The sequence below is a fragment of the Saccoglossus kowalevskii genome, chromosome 1 (genome assembly GCF_978046115.1).
Source record: "Saccoglossus kowalevskii chromosome 1, keSacKowa6.1, whole genome shotgun sequence".
Lineage (NCBI taxonomy): Eukaryota > Metazoa > Hemichordata > Enteropneusta > Harrimaniidae > Saccoglossus > Saccoglossus kowalevskii.
In genome coordinates, this window is record NC_140641.1 from 36,385,713 (window position 1) to 36,408,220 (window position 22,508).

At 38.8% G+C, this 22,508-nt stretch overlaps 2 protein-coding genes across 4 annotated transcripts in view; one reads left to right on the top strand and one right to left on the bottom strand.

Moving 5' to 3' along the window:
* Positions 1-1,360: 1,360 nt before the first annotated feature.
* On the bottom strand, positions 1,361-6,916 carry LOC102809693 (uncharacterized). Of its 2 annotated transcripts, none has more exons than XM_006821664.3 (2): positions 6,639-6,916; positions 1,361-4,088 (listed from the first exon to the last, which is right to left on the bottom strand). In XM_006821664.3, exon 2 carries the CDS (start codon positions 3,941-3,943, stop codon positions 2,369-2,371), a length of 1,575 nt encoding a protein of 524 aa, XP_006821727.1. In that variant the 5' UTR covers positions 3,944-4,088; positions 6,639-6,916; the 3' UTR covers positions 1,361-2,368. The 2 variants fall into 2 exon arrangements, with proteins under 2 accessions (XP_006821727.1, XP_085357403.1); XM_085501277.1 differs by lacking the exon at positions 6,639-6,916 and adding an exon at positions 6,410-6,491.
* LOC102809812 (KICSTOR complex protein ITFG2-like) overlaps positions 6,775-22,508 on the top strand; it is a 31,039-nt gene continuing 15,305 nt past the window's right edge. Inside the window, exons 1-6 of one of the 2 annotated variants that reach the window (XM_085501291.1) lie at positions 6,775-6,790; positions 10,354-10,449; positions 16,409-16,450; positions 17,330-17,422; positions 20,187-20,280; positions 21,487-21,575. In XM_085501291.1, the coding sequence (XP_085357417.1) occupies positions 10,408-10,449; positions 16,409-16,450; positions 17,330-17,422; positions 20,187-20,280; positions 21,487-21,575 (360 nt within the window). In that variant the 5' untranslated portion in view covers positions 6,775-6,790; positions 10,354-10,407. Of the gene's footprint in view, positions 6,791-6,847; positions 7,122-10,353; positions 10,450-16,408; positions 16,451-17,329; positions 17,423-20,186; positions 20,281-21,486; positions 21,576-22,508 lie in introns of those variants that run through there. The other variant, XM_085501288.1, reaches the window with a different exon arrangement.

The window sequence follows — 22,508 nt, forward strand, 5'->3', positions numbered from 1 at the left end:
GTGACGATATCCTTGATTCTCTATTTTTAGTGAATATTTTTGACTTCTTTTCGAACACTGCTAGGTCCATTGCTTTGATACTTTGTGAGAACCATGGTGGTATACCTCTATCAGATTTGTTCAGTTCTATATTTTTACGGATTACTTTTCGCCACTTTTGATAAAAATTGCTATTTTTGATTTCTTCTTGAAAACTACCAGCTCAAATGCTTTGATAACTTGGTATGGGTTTGATAACAATTGTAATTGCAATGGTAAACAACCATCCTGTGTAAAAATACTACCATAGTTGTGTTACTATGGAATAATTTATTTTTGCTGGAATTAATTTTCGCTGAAAAGGCTTTTTGGGCGTTTTGTATGGAATTTATTTTCACTGATTTTTGATGAGTTTAATGTGAAATATATGAAAAAAAAGTATATTCGCTGGATTTTATTTTCACGGAATCATTCCTTCAGCGAAAATAAATTCCAAGCAAAAATAAAGTATTCTACAGCATGACAAGAACAATAAACATGGCAAATTGCTCTAGAGAACATTATGAACTTTGTTACGAGGACGATGCCCTGAAAATACAGCAGAGGTATTTTGACTGTGGGGTTGCTCATTTTGGCATTTTTTTTATAAATTGCGTTTTATTAAAAACATACCTACATCTAATTTTAATTAGATTGCAGTTTTCTGGAATACTTATGTTTACAGTTTTCAATTAAAGTTTTGCCCTCTAGTGACATTTTCCGACATAATTTTATGCACCAGGATGGTCATTTCTAAAATATTTATCGCAGCCACACAATTTTTAGCAAGGTATTTTGTCATTTGTTCATTGATTATTCAGTTATGAAGATGCTTTGATCAAATGAGTACTGAGAGCATCAATTATAAGAAAAACATTTCTAGAAATGCCTTGGATGGATTGAAATTGTGAAAACACTAGCTGCCTGTCGGCTGTATAGTTGAAAATATTTTTTTACCAAAAATTTCACTAAAATTAATCGTATTGTCATGCAATGAATAAATCTGCCAGAGGTGAAGCAATTGGGCAAGCCATCTTGAAGCCTTTTTTTACCAAAAATGACAATAATATTCACTAAAATTAGAGAATTAAAGACAAACAAAGGTGTCTACATATAAGATATCAAAGTATCCATACCATTTTCAAGTTGAAAGTTGACACAGATGAGCAATCAGTAATATATACAGGGCCTTTAATATTTTAGAAGATGCTGATCATACGTTTGGCTGTTAGCCATTCTGTTTTAAGTTAACACATCCATCGAGTTCTCAAATACCAAAACCACATGGGAGTTTTCACCCTCTGGATTGTATGTTAAACTCATACACAAGATACCATGAAAGTAAGAAGAGATTTTTTTATTCTTAAAATATTTGAAAAAAAGAAATTTTAATACAGGAAAAAAAAGATGGACATGTCCAACATCCACCACTGTACTGTACTCCCACAAAATAGAGACTACATATTGAAGAAGACAAATATTAAAAGTGAACTGCTAATTATAAAAAAAAAAATTGCAACACGGATTTAAAAAAACTTTATCTATTTCTAGAAATACTTTAAAAAAGTATTATCAATCAGAGGAAACCTTTGGAGCCTTTGACTGGTGTTTAATGATATCATGCAGTGAGACATTTATGCTCGGCATAAACTGTCTCTATAATCTAATTCCCTGAGAAGTTACCAAAGAAAAGGATTGTTATCAAGCAATATGCCAGGAATTGACAGATGGGAGTATAAAATGATCTATGTAAGGTGATATGTGACAAAGACCTCATGAGTTACAAGCATGTATCACTCAAACATATGCATGTATGTATTTTGATCAATGTTACGACTTCACAGAATGTAGTGGACATTTCGAGATATTTGATTGGGAAAACAGAAATTGCGAAAAAAACATGCAATACATGCTTTGCAAATACGCACGAACATTGGCAGAAACAACCCAAGACTAACATAAGTTTTGCAGAATTACTGATCTGCCTAATCAGTTTCTCTGAAACATATGAACATTTTGCAATCTTAATCACATATCATTTGCATACTCTTTATATTTGATGAATCCTTGTCCATTATACAAATAACCAAACACTGAGAGACAATAACAATAGCACAAGATATACTAAAGCTTAAAAAGATACAGTAAATGTTCTGAAATATGAAACAAGCTCTATACTGAAATCTAGTCAAAATCTCTAATTTTTTTTTAATTGAAAACCTGCTGTGGATCCATACACAAATACATTGGCAAACAGGTACTAAATAAATTTAACATTATAAATTGTAAAACACAATACATGTACTTCATATTCAGTTAAAAAAACACAGAATTATGCATATATAAAATGTCACGTAGAGTCATGACCACGAGTAAAGTGGCACATGAAGTCGTATTTGTCTCTACACACCTTGCCACAAACACCGCATTGAAATGGATTTTGATGATTGTGCCATCCCATATGTATGGTGTGCATTATGGTATCGCTGAAAACAATATCACAAAATTCACAAAGCAGTGAATCCTTATTTTGAAACTTGAATTTCATCAGGGACGACCTTCTTGATGGACTTGCAGCATGACTGGAAGGACTTGAGGGACTCAGACCTGACTGATTGAACATATGAACTGTAGTGTTGATGCCAGGACTGTTGATACTTTGCTGCGATGAAGGACTATGGGTAGATCTCATGGTAGGGGAAGATACCATGGATAAATTGTTTCCTCGAGGTACTGATACAGGGCTTGAAGACGTTATAGACCTCCTAGATTTCCTGATTCTCTTTACACTACTGGTTGCTGCAATATTTAACTGACTGTTAGAACTTGAGGGAATGCATTCAACAGCATTTGGAGAAATTACGGAATTAACAGTCCTTATTTCTTCAACATCCTGATTGTTATGAGCTTCAGAGGTATTGAAAGAACTTACAAACCCAGTATCCATTGCAATCTCCAAGCTATCCTGTCTGGTACCTGCATCAGTTGCACTACTGTCATCATCCACGGTTGTAACTTTGTCTTTCTCAGTTCTGACCTGAGCAGCATACAACAATTTCTGCTGCATGGGTGTTCGAGAGAATCCAATGCTCGCCTCAGAATTGGAAACCTTGCTCTCCTTTTGGCAATCAGTGAAACTTTGGTTTTCTACTTTTATGCCTGTCTCATCAGTCACATCCCCTGAAGGAACAGTCAAATCATACTCCTGCACTGCATTACCATGACTACCAGGTGCTCCATTATCTGCACTGAAACTTGTTGATGATGTCTGGTCTGTCTGCGTAACAGGATTTTCATTAGCACTTTGTGAACTGCTGGCTGCCCCATCCATCATGTCGTTTCGCACTGCAATGCTGCCATTGTCTATGACTTCCCACTGCTGCACAGACATCATTGATGGAACAGCAGGTTGGTTTTGGAAAATAACACTGTCACTGCTAAGAGTTGGTGCACTGGTTGCTATAGATACTGGCATCACATCTGATCGGGTGGTGTTGATATGCTGCATATCAACATTTCTATCAAAACTGTTTTGAGCTGCCTGTGGCGATGAGAACCCACTCGACACTGGAGGTATAGTTTGATTATCATTTTGTCTACCTGCATTAACTGCACCAAAATGTCTACTTGCAATGTGGACTTGTAAAGTATCAATAAACTTGAAATACAGACCACAATGTGGACACCGAAGTCTCGTCCTCTTGTTAGCATTAGTGTTGTTATGGCGAAGCTTAGTGTGAGCTGTTAAGTTTCCACGGATTGTACTGGCATATCCACATAACTCACAGCGATATGGTTTTGTACCAGTATGTATTCTCAAGTGTTGTACCAAATGGCCTTTTTGTTTGAATGCCTGCGGACATAAAGTACATTTGAATGGTCTTGGAGCATTGTCCAGTACTCTGATCCTTCTGTTTGTCATCATATTGAAGATGGGAAAGTTGACTTCAGTTGTAACTTGCTAAACATGGTAGTTTAAGAGGAGCAAAGTATGTTCATTCATTCCATAAAAGTCGTAGGGAATCCATTTTCCAATTTTTATTTCCACCATAGAAGTGAGCCACCAAGATCTGAAAATAGAAAGTAATGAACAAATATGAAACCTTGTCATCAACATATATTTGGCAATATATATGTACAAATGTTGGTGGTTTAAGACATCAACAAAGCTATTGTGATAGATACATGTACATTGTATCTAATTAATTTCATTTCATCTAATTCAACTTTAGGTTGAATAAAATATAACATATGTTGATTTGTGCAAATAACAAACTTCAGGACTGAAAATCTAAATAAATTGATTATTACTAATTATCAGAAAAAATAATAATACATACATGTAGTATAGTACAAATCAATTTATTTGGTTTTGGGTGTATAAATATAAAAACAATGGCCACCAGTTTTCAGTATACAAATGACAATCAAGCGAGAAACATCTCCTTGCTCCACAAAATCACTTTTTTTTCGACAATCTTAACACCTGAGGTGCATTATTTTCATGTTGCACACAACTATGAATATATCAATGATACAATTATGATGTTAATTTACAAGTTTGAAGCAATGTCAATGTGATTTTTGTGCTTACGCAAATGCAAGGTGTTGTTTGTTCAATCTCTAGGTATGTTTATGTAATTACAAAGTTGATGATGTGAGTGATATCATGGAGCTAATAAGAGATTATATGTCGTGAGCTGTTTGTCCAGGCGTTGTCGACACTCCATGATGTGGAACGGCCCGAGTGAGTGTTAATGGCTTATAAACTTGATTGATCCTTATTTTTTCAGCAGCAACAAGGGTGAGCTAGGTCCTGCGAGGCGAGATTGTTAATTTAGTTACAAGAGGGAAAATTAGATGATTTTCACCCCATTTTTGATGAAATAAAGACGATTCTAGCCATGGGTACTGGCCTAGATTAGTTCATTGAAAGATGTGCCGGGCATGGGTGACAATGGGTGGGTATGATAAGATGATACTGGTAATAAAAAATGTAGCAGGGTCTGTCGTCTTCGCTGACCGTCAAAAAATTTGTCCGGACAAAAAGTCAAGTATGCATCTTGAATCTAATATATGACATTCCCAACAATTTAAAAAGTACAAATGTGCCTTGAATTAAATAAATTGCACAGTGAAATATTTTGTGTCCGACAACAATACATAAAAAATGTATGCGCGTTCATGTTTAAGATTTTTATGTAATATGAGTCACGCATATATTCTTGTATATTGGGGCATCAGACAACTGGATATGTAGACTGGCGCAGTCGGGCGATTAATTTGTTTTTGTAGTTTAAATAAAATAACAAAAAATCGCAAAATGAAGGTGTTAGCACGAAATCACCCCGACTGGTTTATTCTGCAGGAAATTCATTGCTATTAAATATTCATGAGCACATATTAGAATGAGGTGGGCGCTGAAACATGTGCATAATAAGGTCAACATGGTAAATGTCACACTGCAGACCCAATATGGCGGCACGTTGAAATTCGAGTTTGTCGTAGTCATCGTTTCTAATTCATCACAATATGTAAAAAAGTAACTCGTACTAGTCGTAGAATTAAAAATAAAATCTTCTCGGTCAGAGGTCAGTTGAAGAGACGTTGTGATTGGCTTAGATGGTTGTCAATTTGAACACTCATTAACATAATTACCTGTTGAAAAATCGACGGGTTCCTGCAGTGTCCATAGAGGGCCATGCAGAATAAACCAGTCGGGGTGATATTGCAGTTACAGGAGATTTTGCACTAACACCTCCATTTCGCTTTTTTTTTATTTTATTTTATTTAAACTAAAAAAACAAATTACTCGCCCCGACTGCACCAGTTTACTGGATATGCTGTGCCACACAGCCGTATCACAAAGGCACAGTGATAGAGGGACTGTGACAAAGGTTTTTTTTTTGCTTTTTTAATTTGTGGGCGCCTTGTTTTTTTTCACATTGTGTTATGTTATTATTGTCTATTAAACCCACAGGGCACATTATGGCAAACGTTGTGCAATAACTACATTGTGTAGGTCATTCAAATAAACCACAATTATATATGAGTATGCACTGTTTTGTACAAGCACAAAGGTAAATAAGAAGCTCCATGGTGCATATTGCATGGTGTTAGCTTACAAAATTAACACCTCTGGTTGAAATGATAACAGCTGTGGACCAAGCAAAGAACTAGGCAGATCATGCAAATTTATTACAGTGTCCGGGCTCCCAGTGACTACAGATTGGCTGCAATGCAGACAGTACAACAGTGCATTGGTCTGGGTTTGTTATGGTGGCGTTGTTTTGTTCGTTTGTACTGTTATTTCGTTTGTCGTGTGGTAATTATGCACCACAGTGAATCAACGAATCACATAGCTATCACAATTGTTCTCTGTTTTACCTACCGATGTTACGGATATGTAGATGCAGGCAGTTATATTATAGTCATTGTTACAAACGTGCTACACAAAGGTCAGGCGGCGGCGAGACCGCTAGGTTATCTTAATCAAAACACCTGTTCTTTCAAAACATAAACTATTTGAATGGTGCACCGCCACTCCTGAATCGCAAGTTTTCTAAATGATGTGAGCCGTAAACGTCTCAAAGCGCGGTCACAGAAAAGATTTTACTAACCTGATTTGCCAATCGAAATATCAACAACGGAATCTAAATCTCGTCGGTCGCGAGATGCTTCGACCGGATGTAGACACTAACACGGGAATCTTGGCCGCAGTTTAGTATGTACTGGATCGAGTATAGTAACGTATACGACGTTGTAAATATTGGTAAGATTATGAGTTGAATGAGATTACGAATTCGTCGGGAAATTTGAAGTGGCGTAGTTTGTGTCAAAGGTCAAAAAGATGGTGGCCCGCCATTATGTCACCACAGGTGGCGCTCTTCACAAGGCTTGTTTTCGTTGACCCCGAAGTGGGCCTGTGTAAAGTCAAATTGGGTGCCCACCACGGAAAAAAAAACTTTCTGAACCTCGGAAAACGGCTCACCAGTGACTGCCTCGATATGAGGTCTGTTTCATTTGTACAAAGACTGGAAATAGACTTACCAGGAAATCTGTTTACACATGCACTTGCTCTAGGAGATATTGACAACGACCAGGTAGTTCACTGTAGTTCTTTATATGATATCACAGTCCCTCTATCAAATAGAGGAACTGTGATGATATCGACGTCCATAGATACATACACAATATATACACTTTAACTTTTACGATTCCACAAAACAATTATTTTTTCTAAATTGACTCAGACTTAATAGGATATTTTGCATGTCACATACCAATTAATATACTATGCATTTCATAAAAGCATGAATTTGATTTGACCACTGCGCTTTAAAGACCACAATGCAATGTTTTATAAACTTCTCAAAATTAATATAAATAGCAAAGTATTAAAAGCTATACATTTAAAAGCAATGTTAAGTTGTGTATTAGAATAGAAGAATAGAATAGTGCTTTATTGACACCGTAAAGAAAATATTACATTTCTTTTTTGGTTATGTTAAGACACCTTTGCAACCTGATCCAAGAACTATAAGGAATGAATAAATCATCGACATAAAGCAGATAAAGTAGTTTCAACCTTCCTAAATAAGACACATGCCGATATCACCAACTTGTTAGCTCCGCTGTCGACTTTGTTGAGCGGAGCTTATCATATGAGTGATTGTCCGTCGTAGTTGTCCATCGTCTGTCGTTCGGCGTCCGTCGTCTGTGTCAATGTTTTACTTTTTCGACTTCTTCTTGAAAACTACAAGCCTGAATGCTTTGATACTTGGTGTATATTTAACTTGGGTAGACCTCTCTCAGATTTGTTCATTTCATGATCATATCTTCAATTCTCTAATTTTGGTGAATATTTTTGTCATTTTTGGTAAAAAGTGATATTTTCGACTTCTTGTTGAAAACCGCAAGTCCAATTGCTTTGATATTACATATATAGGTACTACATGTGGACCTTTCTAAGATTTGTTCATTTTGTAATGATATCTTTAATTCTCTAATTTTGGTGAATATTTTTGTCATTTTTAGTAAAAAGTGATATTTTTGACTTCTTGTTAAAAACCCCAAGTCCAATTGCTTTGATATTACATATATATGTACTACATGTGGACCACTCTCAAATTTGTTCATTTCATGATGATCTTTTCAATTCTCTAATTTTGATGAATATTTTTGTCATTTTTGGTAAAAAATGATATTTTCGACTTCTTGTTAAAAACCACAATAATTTATGGTAAAAAATGATATTTTTGAATTCATGTTGAAAACAGCAAGTCCCATAGCATTGATACTATGCATATTGTTCATTTTCTAATGATATCTTCTGTTCTTTAATTGAAATGTGCATTGCTAACAGCGGAGCTATCTCAGCCGAGAGGCTGCTTGTTTAATTGTACTTATGGTGTACAGCAATGCTCCACATTGTCTCCTTTTTTATTTAATCTTTTCATTAATGATACAAGATAACTTTATTGACATTATTCTTTCGATAGAAGATGAACATAGTATAATCAAAAGAATAAAATAACAGATTAATTAAAAGGCAATTACAAGGTAGTACAGAATCAGGTGTTTTATTAATACATACCTGTTTGCATTATAAACACACCAAGGTTAATGTGGCAGTTTGTCATAATGTAAATAAATTTATCGGAATGATCAATTGAAGTAAAATTAGGATTATTTTTATGTAAGTCTGTAAAAAGTATCTGCCTCATTTCATTGTGCTGTGGGCAGTCCATAATGTAATGGTAACTCATCCTCAACTGAGTTATCCCTTTCTCAATCATAAGCTGATGGTCACTAATTCTAAATTTACAAATATATTTTCTATATTTTGAATTATTCACATCCATCAAATACTTCTCCATTTTGAAGTGTGTTTTAAACCTCTTTGTAGGTGCGAAGTTTGTTGAGCTCTCCTGAATCAGATTTTCCTAAATTAATGTCACTCTTCCACTTTTTAGAATAATCATCTTCTATTTTTTCTAAAACTCCCTTCACACTTTTATCATCCCCCATCCAGTAATCATGTATATTATCCACACCAGTTATTTAACTGATTGTTGTTGTGATATAGGCGATATACTGGGAAGTGGGTTATACAACCAGGTATATTTGGGAAGGTTGAAACTACTTTATCTGCTTTATGCCGATGATTTATTCATTCCTTGTAGTTGTAGAATCAGGTTGCAAAGGCAGTTAAATAAATTATGTGTTTACTGTAAAAAATGGAAGCTTAAAATCAATGCAAACAAGTCTAAAATTATAGTGTTTAGAAACGAGGGTAGACTTAAATCAGATGAGCATTGGTATATCGATGGTGTAAGGGTAGAAGTTGTCTTATATTTTAATTATTTGGCTATAACACTTTCATCATCTAGTTTATGGAAACATGCTCAGCATGCTCTGGTAAGTCATGCAGGTAAGAATATTAAAATTAATATTGTCCTGAAGATTTTTGACATAAAAATCGTACCAATATTGAATTATGATTACGAAATTTGGTGGTTCCATGCTGGAGAAAATGTTGAAAAAGTCCATACCTCTTTTTGCAAGTAATAATTTATTGATAAACATATCCTTAATAGGGATATTGTTCATAATACAATAAAGTTAAATACTGAAAGTATATACTAAATGTTGGTTATAATACCTGTAATGCCACTGCACTTGACGAAATTGGTAGATTTCTGCTGAGAACCCTTATGTTGTCTCGTATTGTTAGATATTGGTTAAACAACTGGATGATGACAAGCTGTCATATATTAAATGTTGTTATAATTACCAATTTGAAATGGCCAAAATGGGTTAGAAGTGCTGGAGATATAATGTAAAATGTCTTTATCCAAGTATATTCTACGGTTTCAAATTAAGAGACAATATTATTTCCAATCTTGATTTTATAGATGGCATTCCTTAGTTTTTTGTGAAGATATACAAATTTATCTATCAAAACTGATATCAAATCTCCCCAAAACATTCATAACAGCATTAACTAATATGACAATTACTAAAAAACAACAAACCCATTACCTTTATGTGTATAAAATACTTATAATTTAAGTCTAACCAGCCAATTAAGTCACTGTGATAATGTTCCAATGTTAGATAGAACTGTTTCAGTTTGTATTGTGAAATTTATAAATATTCACAAAGACGAATGAAGTAAGTTTGTGTTGATAGAATATCAATCAGTTATTAAAAGGGTTATAAAAAATATTTCCATGTTACGTAAAGGTACATGTATTGTCTTTGTGTCATCTGATTTTAACTGTTATCAGATGGGTAGAAATCACCGTTATTGCATTGCTATTTCTTTTTCAGATAAATGAGTTTGTTGTTGGTAATGTGAATGGTTTACTATGTATTTATAAAGGAATGAGTACACAACCATGGAGGTTGGCAAGTGGTCTTGGAATGGTTAGTAATCTCATCAATACAATAATGTATTTCCTCAGCTTGTGGTAGGATATAAAGGACTGTACATTATAGTCATATAGCCAGGGACAAGTAAATATGAGGGCAACATTCGTTGTAGACAAGTTAGTTCCAAAGTTAATTAACGCCAAGATTTACTGTATTTGTTTCATTAGAAGTACACATGTCACACGCAACGTAATATTACCGTAATTGGTATAGTACAGGTGTGATGGTTCAAATACCAAAATGGCAACAGTAACATAAAGACTTCCCTGGCGACGATGATAACATACGAACACGGAGCCAACAGATGAGGTTTCAACTGGTACTGGTATTATTATACTCTGCAAACATCAAGTACAATAACGCGGTAAAACTCCAAACCTCCAATAACTAGATACTTAAACTCCAATACAATTCAACGAGATCTCCGATCTGATCTCAGTGCTGAACAACTCCCCTATATATACCCATACTGTCTATAAATAGACCATTACATCAGCATACATAATGAGTCTTGAACTTACTACCAATTTCTAGAATGTTCCATTACCTTCTATTGCCTCCTACAGTGTTCTATTACCTATTCAACCATTTTCTAAAAAATCTAGAATATTCCACCCAGACACAGTACGGTTCTAGAACATTCTCAGTGACACGGAAGTGGTAAATAAGTCGTATGCGACAGCACATAAGCCAAAAATTGCATTAATTGCATGATGCATCTTTAAAATACGACTGATAATGACCATAGATATATACCTAGTGCATAAGCTACTGAACAAACAATACAGTATAGAAAGAAAGAAAGTTAACACATGTACTGTAAAATACTTTTCGCTTGGAGTTAATTTTCGCTATTTTTGCTGAAAGAGTGATTCAGTGAAAATAAAATCCAGTGAATACATTTTCCCTATATTTTACATTCAACTCACCAAAAATCAGTGAAAATAAATTCCATACAAAACACCCAAAAAGTCTTTTCAGTGAAAATTAATTCGAGCTAAAATAAAGTATTTTACAATATGTAGATTTTGAAGTACTCATTGAAGTCAATATGGTAAATTGCTTAATTGTCATATTAATGATTACTGAAAAGTTTTTATGTCCAAACCTATCCTTGGTCATTCCGGGCAGGTTTTCATGACCTTGGGCAGACAAAAACAACATAAAATCAAAAAAATACTTTTCTCTCTGATCCTCTTGGCTTTCCAGTGCTTTCCAGTAAAGATTATTCAGGTAGTCAAGTTCTATTATGTGGTGTCGATCAGTATTGCAAAACTCCTTTTGCTTAACATGTGTCTTGCAATGCAAGTTTTAGAATAGTACTCTCTGTTTACTTTTTGAGCTCCAGTGTAAAACACTGCCAACAGCGATGCAAGTTAAAGAGTTTTTTCTTGTTTTCCATTTGTGGTAATGCTTTTACTTTTTGTCTCTTATTATTTTGTAAACAGTATATATGTATAATAGAGGACACACTGGATAATCATGGATTACTTTTAATTAACAATACCCACAGACAAGTTTTTGAATTTACATGAAGCATGTGTTTGTGTGTTAGCATAGGGTGTCGGGATTCAAAGCAACCCCGTCGACACATCTCTCCCTGTCCGTCCTAGTGCGAAGTGGGACGCAGAGCACGCAAACGGTGTTGATGGGCGGACGTTGGTCAGCTGCGGAGGATGTAATGCTTAAGGCCACCTGGGTGGGGTAAACATTAGGCAACACTTCCCACTGGACCAAACGCTACCCGGTCGGTGTGGTTTTGGGATCAGACCCCATAGCGCGGGATGAGACCAAAACGCCCCCAACCGGATCCCAAGGCTCCTTCCCCAGACCCTGGTACCACGAATTTGGCAAACCGGGCAAAGGGGGACAGCTGCGTTCCATGGGCGTTCTTGCCAATCGAAGACTACCCATCCAGCCCTGAGGGCAGAGTTGCAGGCTTGTGTTCGGCGAGTGGCCAGGTCACAACTTAGTGACTACTTCAGGCCTTGGGGAACTCACCTCACGGGGGAAGGGAGCACCCCCCCCCCCCGCAACTGCTGTATCCATGGCCACATATCCCTGTCGTACACAGATTGTGCCAGTGTAGTCCGGTTTGGAGACAGCGGGTGACTGATCCCTGGACCTTTCCAGGTGATGACATCCTGTTACGGGATATCGCTGCAATCTCCATTCCCCCTGTCTGTGTCTCCCCTGTTGGGCACTGCCAGGGGACTCAATCAGACAGGAAGTAGCAGTATGCTGGGAAAAGGCGCCATACATAGGGTACATCAGCCGGAACTAAGTCCAGGCTTCTACCCAAATGTGTTCATAGTACCAAATCTACAAGTGGCGGGCGTCCAGTTCTGGACCTAGACAGACTGAATCAGTATGTGCTCCTCGATCGGTTCCACATGGAGACATCATTCAGGATTCTTCTCTCCATCCACTGTTTTGACTGGCTAGCCCCACTAGACCTAAGCGGGGGCCTACCTGCACATACCGATGCACCCAGCGAGTTGCCATCTCTTTCGAATTGCCCAGCTGGGCCAAGTATTCAAATTTTGGGTGCCGCCTGTTCGGGTTAGGCACAACGCCCTACGTGTTCACCCGAGTCATGAAACAGGTAGTGCTGCTGCTTCAATAGATGTCGGTACACCTCAATCCGTACCCAGACTACTGATTACTAACAACCCGAGCAAGGGGTTAATAGCCAAACACATCAGTCTAACACAGGATTTACTTCACCAGTTGAGCTCGTTAGTAAATCGACAAGTCTCACCTCAACCCAATGTGCAGTTGGTGTCCCTGGGCATGGAGTTTGAACACAGAGGTAAGCTTGGCTTAGCTATTTCAAGCATGTTGCTTAGCGCTAAGATGCCTAGCCAAATGCCTAGTCAGCATTCCCTCAGTGTCCCTCCAAGAACTTATGCGGATCATCAGAATGATGACCTCAGTTCAAAGGGTCGTTCCCCAGGCCCCACTACGCAGCCGCCCGGTATAACGCTTGTTATAACGCCGAGCCCTCCTAAGGGAAATAGACAGGCGGGTTTCAATCTCGGACCAAGTGGACCAAGGAAGCCCTGCCCTGGTGGTCGGCACAGGCAACACAGCGGTGGTCTCCTTCAAGAAGGAGGGGGGGGACACATTCCCCATCGTTGTCAGTCCTAGCGAAGCAAATCCTCCTTTGGTGCCTGGAATACAATATGGAACAGTCTCGCGACACCCTTTCAAGACGACTCAGTCTCCAGAACATGGAGTGGCTGATACCCCAGTGGGTAGCCTCCAGGCTGTGTTGGCTGTGGGACGGTCCAAGATTAGACCGGTTTGCCACACCCCAGAACACCAAGCTCCCAACGTACGTAACACTCCTGGCTGACTCCAGGAGCCTGGGCCAGGGTCACTTTGCTAACCCCGCGGACCCACTTAGTTGTGTACGCCTTTCCTCCCTTCCCGCTAATTTACCGGGCACCGGAGAAAATTTCGACCTGCATATTATCATTGGTCGCACCCAATAGGCCAAGCAAGGCCTAGTTTCCTCTTCTGTTGGAAATGCTAGTCAAAACACCAGCAGTGCTTCCGGACTTACCGGACCTGCCGTCTCAACCAGACGGCGCACTACCAACGAGCCCAGCAGGTATCACTTGCACACATAGTGGCTCTCAGTAGACCTGCACATACGAAAGCCTTATCTGAGGGGGCTGCCAACGTCCTGGCCAGGGCGAACAGGGATTCCACCAACGCAGCCTACATTTCTAGGCTGCGAGCATACACTGATTGGTGTAGCGGAAGGGAGATTGATCCATACCATCCCTCTATTGGCCAGGTAGCAGGCTCCTTCGTCCACCTGTTTGACGAAGTGGGTTTGTCCTACGCAGTGATCATTGGCTACAGGTGGGCCTTGTCCCTCACCACTCAAAACGTACGGGAAAAAGACTAGCTGATTGTCCTATTATTAGGAGACTATTCACTGCTTTCCAGACGCCAAGACCCCATACAAGGGAGCCGCTCAACTGGGACTTGTCGACTGTGTTGTCTGCTCTAAGCAGACCGCCCTTTGAGCCTGTCCGATCAGCACCACTCAAATTTTTGATGTGGAAAATAGTCTTCCTACTGGCCCTCGCCTCAGGTAGGCGTCGGCCAGAGCTGGGGACATGCATTGTCCTTCTCAGATGATGTACCGCCGCTATGGACAATCAAGTTGTGCTAAAGACACGAATCGGGTTTCCTGCCTAGAACCAAATCCCAGGACATGATCCTCACCTGATCGCCATCCACCGGCTGTCAAATTTTGTCTGCCCGGAGGGTCAGGAGGAATTGCTTCTCTACCCGGTTCAAGCACGGAGTTACCACCAAACCGTACTAGGGATTTGGAACGGGGTGCAAGGCACGTATCTTTGTGTTATGGCCCAGGCAGGCAGGATAGGCTGGCCTCCCCAACTTCGATAACCAGGTGGTTTACTGCGACTGTATTAGAGGTCTATAATACTTTAACTTCCTTGACACAAAGCTTGCACCAAGACACCAAGTACAAGCGCATAAGGTCTGTGAGATTGCTAACTAGCTGGTGCTAGCATCAGGCTCCACCCTCGAGCACACATGGAGGGCAGGCGTCTGGAGAACGCAGAACGTCTTTTTCAACTACCACCTAAGAGACACCGAATCCATTGAAAAGGGTCTCTCTAGGTTGGGTCCCGTCGTAACGGGTCAGTCTTGGTTTGCTGACCCAGCCCGAGTGACCGCTAGGGTCCCTGCGCTTAGGCAATAAGTCAGTCTCGGCATTTTATGCGGACAGATTTCTCTACCATCAGCACTCCCCTGTCATCGTAGCAGCATTTTGGCTTTTTGCTCCGGGGACAGCACAGGCAAGGTACGACACCACCCTTTTTTGGGTTTTAACTAGAGTGTTTCATCTCGGACTGGGAAAAGACTTTTCATCATTTTTCTGTTTGCTTGGAAAACTCGCCACCTATCGGTGTCTGACTCTGCCTACAGTTCAAAATATTCATTTTGACTGACCGGAGTCTATGGTGGGTAATTGAACATAGTGAATTTAGCCGAGGGTTCTCCGAACCCGCCTATTCACATAGTTCATACCCACCATAGACTCCGGGTCCCCCCAACCACCCCACTCTTTCCGTAGCATTGGTCTAAGTCCTCGATGCGGAGAGAAAGGAACCAGAGTGATTGTACAGCCGTCTATGGCGCTGCCATATGGGCTCGATCACGTGGTTCGTGACGTAAGGGGAAGAGAATTTTGGGGTCATGGGGCTTTCCCTGACCTGGATTCTATCTCTCCGTCACCGGCAGAATCGCTGATTTATGCCTACTGTTCAAAATAGTCATTTAGACTGACCGGAGTCTACAGTGGGTATGAACTATGTGAATAGGCGGGTTTGGAGAACCCTCGTCTAAGTTTATAACGAGGAGACCTCAAAGTATGCACAAAGACAGTACAGCGGGAGTATGGGCTGGCGCGCAGTGGAAGTCGATGCGACGGCGTACTGTCTGAGTGCATACTTTGAGGTATCCTCGTAATAACCTTATTATTATACATCTTTTCCTTCCAAGGATACATAATAGGAATGCCGAAATCCAAAATGTTTAGAACAGAATTAACGAACTTTTTTGTCCGGTGGAGTCCGGTCAAACCCTGGTTGCAGTCATGTTTTTTTTTTTTATTATTAGAGGACGCTTACGCGCATAGTCATTTCATATTTCGAAAATAGGATGAAAATACCCTGTATAATACCACAAAATTACGACACGTTGTAACTTATGGTGTTATAGTGACAGGTGTATAATAATATAATATATATTGCTGTTCCATGCACATAATGGCCAAATTTGCTAAACATCTATTTGACAGCCAAATTTTTTTTTTTTTACAATTGTAAAACATAGCTCTGCTCACAAAACTGAATTTCTGATACAGGCAAGGTTATGTTTCTTGTACTTTTTTTATTTGCTTTAGGTTACTTGTGTTGGTATTGGAGATGTCTGCAACAAGGGAAAAGTAAGACTTTATTATTCATTATTATCCCATTTTTTCATCCCCTGATTTTTCACAGACTGAAGCTTGTGGATTGAGTTCCGTGTACCTTTTCATCCGTCACATTTTCTGAAAGCTCATAGACCAATGTATGTTTCTCAAACTTGGTACATAGTTGATACATTACAGTATACATTATGATTTTTTGATCAGATTTTAACTGACAAATAGCCTAAATCTGACATTTTTAAAGTTGTGCAGGCTGATTCGTTTAACACTTAGAATATTGGTAACTCCTGCATGCTGAGGCACATTCATTTTGGGAGGGAAATTATTTCAAAACTGGCTGACTGTCAGCCATTTTGTTTATCGAAATAGTTATTTTTGCCTATAATGTAAAAATGAAATTTATTCAGGTAATGACACAGAGACCATGTATCTCATATGGCAGCTGTTTTGTTTGGCAAAAATATGTTATTTTCATCTTTTTAATGCACTCCTGCTTATATCTCAAATTTATGTAGTCTAATCAGATCCAAACTTGGTTCACAGACAATTGTGTTCTTGCACAATTTTGCTAATCTAAAATTCACATTGTCCAGTTACATGTCTGTTTAAATTTGGTCAACAGATACCTGTGTTCTAGCAAGTGAATAAAAAATTATGTTCTCTGGTAAAATGTTGAGACATAGAGAAATGCTTAAACCATTGAAAGCTGTCTCCTGTGTCATTCCAAACTCTTCTAGTTTCTTAAAAAATAGTTTGATAACCTTAATTTTTCTGCATCCTCATCATATAAACCCATATTATTAAGTACATATACAAATGTATGAAGAACTGAATGATAAACTTCTTATTTTGGACTGAATCAGCTTAAAATATGGACTGTGCTTTTAATTTCAGAACTTTTTAGTTTGTCTCAGCGGAGAAGGCTGGTGTAATATTTTCAATGTGACAGAAGTGAAACCACGCAGTGATCAAGACGCATCAAAACAGGTAAGTGTTGGATTTAGAATAGAATGGTGTTCTGCTCGACATGCTATTATGATTTGTAAACAATTTGTAGTGTAAATGTAGAAGCATTTAATTATTTGTTCTAACTAATTTAGAAATTTAAACTCTAGGATCTTGCATAAAAACTAATTTTGTCTATAAACATTTCATTTGAAGCTCTTTAAGACAGCTTTTGTCACCTTTATTCCACCTTTCACAAAATAAACTTTTACCAACAATTTGATCAAGATATGTAGGCAATAGAAATTTTAAAAAAATTATAGAAATATATGAATAAATTGCAACCTGTTATACCAACAATTTCCACCAGAAAAAATGTAGTATTCAAATACTATAATATGCACAATATAATTAAGTTTTAATTAAGTTTTACTCGTCGTGTGGTTTTCCACGTCCACCTGTCATGTGGTTTTCCACATCCACCTGTCATGTGGTTTTCCACATCCACCTGTCATGTGGTTTTCCACGTCCACCTGTCATTTGGTGTTCCACGTCCGCCTGTCATTTGGTGTTCCATGTCCACCTGTCATTTGGTGTTCCACGTCCACCTGTCATTTGGTGTTCCACGTCCACCTGTCATTTGGTGTTCCACGTCCACCTGTCATTTGGTGTTCCACGTCCACCTGTCATGTGGTTTTCCACGTCCACCTGTCATGTGGTGTTCCACGTCCACCTGTCATGTGGTTTTCCACGTCCACCTGTCGTGTGGTTTTCCACGTCCACCTGTCATGTGGTTTTCCATGTCCACCTGTCATTTTGTGTTCCACGTCCACCTGTCATGTGGTTTTCCACGTCCACCTGTCATGTGGTTTTCCACGTCCACCTGTCATTTGGTTTTCCACGTCCACCTGTCATTTGGTGTTCCACGTCCACCTGTCATGTGGTTTTCCATGTCCACCTGTCATTTTGTGTTCCACGTCCCCCTGTCATGTGGTTTTCCACGTCCACTAATCATGTGGTGTTCCATGTCCACCTGTCATTTGGTGTTCCACGTCCACCTGACATTTGGTTTTCCACGTCCGCCTGTCATTTCGTGTTCCATGTCCACCTGTCATTTGGTGTTCCACGTCCACCTGTCATGTGGTTTTCCACGTCCACCTGTCATTTGGTGTTCCACGTCCACCTGTCATGTGGTTTTCCATGTCCACCTGTCATTTTGTGTTCCACGTCCACCTGTCATGTGGTTTTCCACGTCCACTAATCATGTGGTGTTCCACGTCCACCTGTCATTTGGTTTTCCACGTCTACCTGTCATGTGGTTTTCCACGTCCACCTGTCATTTGGTATTCCACGTCCACCTGTCATTTGGTGTTCCACGTCCACCTGTCATGTGGTTTTCCACGTCCACCTGTCATGTGGTTTTCCACATCCACCTGTCATGTGGTTTTCCACGTCCACCTGTTTTGTGGTTTTCTACGTCCACCTGTCATTTGGTTTTCCACGTCCACCTGTCATTTGGTGTTCCACGTCCACCTGTCATTTGGTGTTCCACGTCCACCTGTCATTTGGTGTTCCACGTCCACCTGTCATTTGGTGTTCCACGTCCACCTGTCATGTGGTTTTCCACGTCCACCTGTCATGTGGTTTTCCACGTCCACCTGTCATTTGGTGTTCCACGTCCACCTGTCATATGGTGTTCCACGTCCACCTGTCATGTGATTTTCCACGTCCACCTGTCATTTGGTGTTCCACGTCCACCTGTCATTTGGTGTTCCACGTCCACCTGTCATTTGGTTTTCCACGTCCACCTGTCATGTTGTTTTCCACGTCCACCTGTCATTTGGTGTTCCACGTCCACCTGTCATATGGTGTTCCACGTCCACCTGTCATGTGATTTTCCACGTCCACCTGTCATGTGGTTTTCCACGTCCACTTGTCATGTGGTTTTCCACGTCCACCTGTCATTTGGTTTTCCACGTCCACCTGTCATTTGGTTTTCCACGTCCACCTGTCATGTGGTTTTCCACGTCCACCTGTCATGTGGTTTTCCACGTCCACCTGTCATTTGGTTTTCCACGTCCACCTGTCATTTGGTTTTCCACGTCCACCTGTCATTTGGTTTTCCACGTCCACCTGTCATTTGGTGTTCCACGTCCACCTGTCATTTGGTTTTCCACATCCACCTGTCATGTGATTTTGCACGTCCACCTGTCATGTGGTTTTCACACATCCACCTGTCATGTGGTTTTCACACATCCACCTGTCATTTGGTTTTCACACATCCACCTGTCATTTGGTTTTCACACATCCACCTGTCATTTGGTGTTCCACGTCCACCTGTCATGTGGTTTTTCCCACATCCACCTGTCATTTTGTTTTCCACATCCACCTGTCATTTGGTTTTCCACGTCCGCCTGTCATGTGGTTTTCCACGTCCACCTGTCATTTGGTGTTCCACGTCCACCTGTCATTTGGTTTTCCACATCCACCTGTCATTTGGTTTTCCACGTCCACCTGTCATGTGGTTTTCCACGTCCGCCTGTCATGTGGTTTTCCACGTCCACCTGTCATTTGGTTTTCCATGTCCACCTGTCATTTGGTGTTCCACGTCCACCTGTCATTTGGTGTTCCACGTCCACCTGTCATTTGGTGTTCCACGTCCACCTGTCATTTGGTTTTCCATGTCCACTTCTCATTTGGTTTTCCACGTCCACCTGTCATTTGGTGTTCCACGTCCACCTGTCATGTGGTTTTCCACGTCCACCTGTCATTTGGTGTTCCTGTCATAACATTTTTTGTTCAATAGGATGGCCAAGAGAAAGTCGAAGACGACGTTATAATAGCCAATCATGTTCAGCATATTCCAGCAAATACAAAAATGTTATTAATTCATGATATAGGTGAGTATATGAAGCATTATATACCCAGAGTACCCAGTAATAATTGCACATCGCTAATAATAAGCAATACAGTATGTACTATGCAATGGATCAATAAAATATGACTTCATATCAACCATAAACACATCCCTGTTATTCACATGCATACACTACTGATACTGTAAATGCATTCATTATTTACTAGGTTTTAATTAATTTTATTAATAAAAGTGAAATCATCTAAATTAAATTCATGTGAACCTTAAAATAACAATAGAACTTATTGTTGTCCTGGCAAATTCGTGAACTTAAATCTCAGTGATTATGCTTAAATGATCAAAATAGTGAAATTAAATGTTAGTAAATTTTGTTCACTGTATTTGCAATATGCAGTAAATGACATCAAGGGTCTTCATCAGTAATATATTAGTGTTTATCAAAAATAACAAGGTAGAGTGAATAAAATAAACAAGTTTTTGAAATTACTGGTTTATGAGGGAAACATATTCACCAGGTTAATCAGTAAACTTAAAAACAGAACTCCAATTAGGTGTAATACAGTATGTATCTATAAATCACAAATCAGAAACATTCAATAGAAAGAAATTAGATGTTAGAGTTATAGGGGCACCACTTTCCTAATAAATATATGTTTTGAAGATAATGTTGTAGTTATGCAGTGTGAACTTGCAAGGGTATATGGAATTTATGTTTCGATCACACAGTCCTCTATAAAAAACAACAACATGAGATGAACCTGATCATGTTTTTACAGACTCTCTCACTTAGATTTCTAGAAATGTATTTTTGTCACACTATTTTCTGATGAATCTTCAAAGTTATGACCACAGTTGAATTATTTCTTTTATCTACCTTTTATGATACTTTTTTTATCTTCAAATACATTCACAAATGTGGACAATTATTCTAATGTTTACACAACACTTTTTCAAAAGTTTACACAGCAATTTATTCAAACGTTTACACAGCAATTATTCAAATGTTTACACAGCAATTATTCAAATGTTTACACAACAATTATTCAAATGTTTACACAACAATTATTCAAATATTTACACAATAATTATTCAAATGTTTACACAACATTTATTCAAATGTTTACACAGCATTTATTCAAATGTTTACACAACAATCATTAACATACATGTATTTACACAACAATGAAATTACATCATTTGTTTTATTTATTTGTATTAACACATCTAGATAATGATGGCCAGTGTGAGCTCGTAGTTGGACACACAGACAGAATGGTGAGAGCGTACAGATGGGTTGAAAACACCCCCACAGAGACAGTGAGTATAACAACTACATTGTATTTGATCGCTTTATATAACAGTAAAAATAAATGAAATTGATAGAGGATAACACAGTATGTTCACACTTTCCCATGCACACAGCGATCAATACGATGCAAGATAATTACAAAAACAGATCAACCTGATCTTTGAATACCGGTATATAAAATATAAAAAAATTGAGCTGTGATCTAAGACTATTTTCTCCAGGCCTAAGTGGTTTCCATATATGGGTACCAGCAATTGCTGAACTGTTTTTATAAATAACCATATTTGGAGCAGCTGATCTGTTTTTATGGGTATGGTACCCATATGGTATGGTACATGTAGTTAGCCGGTTTATGTTAATGTTAAATATGGCATTGCAAAATTAGACAAGATTCAGCATTAGCCGGTAGTAACAAACACATCGTTTATGATATTATGAGGTTATCACCAGAATACTGCCAAGTACCGTAAAAACTTGATTAATTCGCGGTAGTAAAAATAATTATTTTTTCAAGTGCACGAATTAATAGCGAAAAAACAGAAATGATTTGTTTTTGGTGAGTGAATTAAACGAGTACTTTTAGTTCGATTCAAAAAGGAGCTGTTTTCATAAATTTATTAGTGATTTATTTTGTTTCCCAATGAACACGATTACAGGACGTTGTTTTAATACCTCTGAGACTCGTGGCTAGCGACATTCATGGCGTATAGTCGGGCAGAGAACATGCACTGCGTCAAGGACCACGCACCATGTTACAAGCTAACCACAAGCTGACAAGCTAACCAGTATACCATGCCTAGGATCCTTTCCCACTGATTCCAATGTAGGCCACAGACTGATGCCATGTGGACAAGCTAACCAGTATACCATGCCCTAGGTTCCTTTCCCACTGATTCCAATGTAGGCCACAGACTGATGCCATGCAGACAAGCTAACCAGTA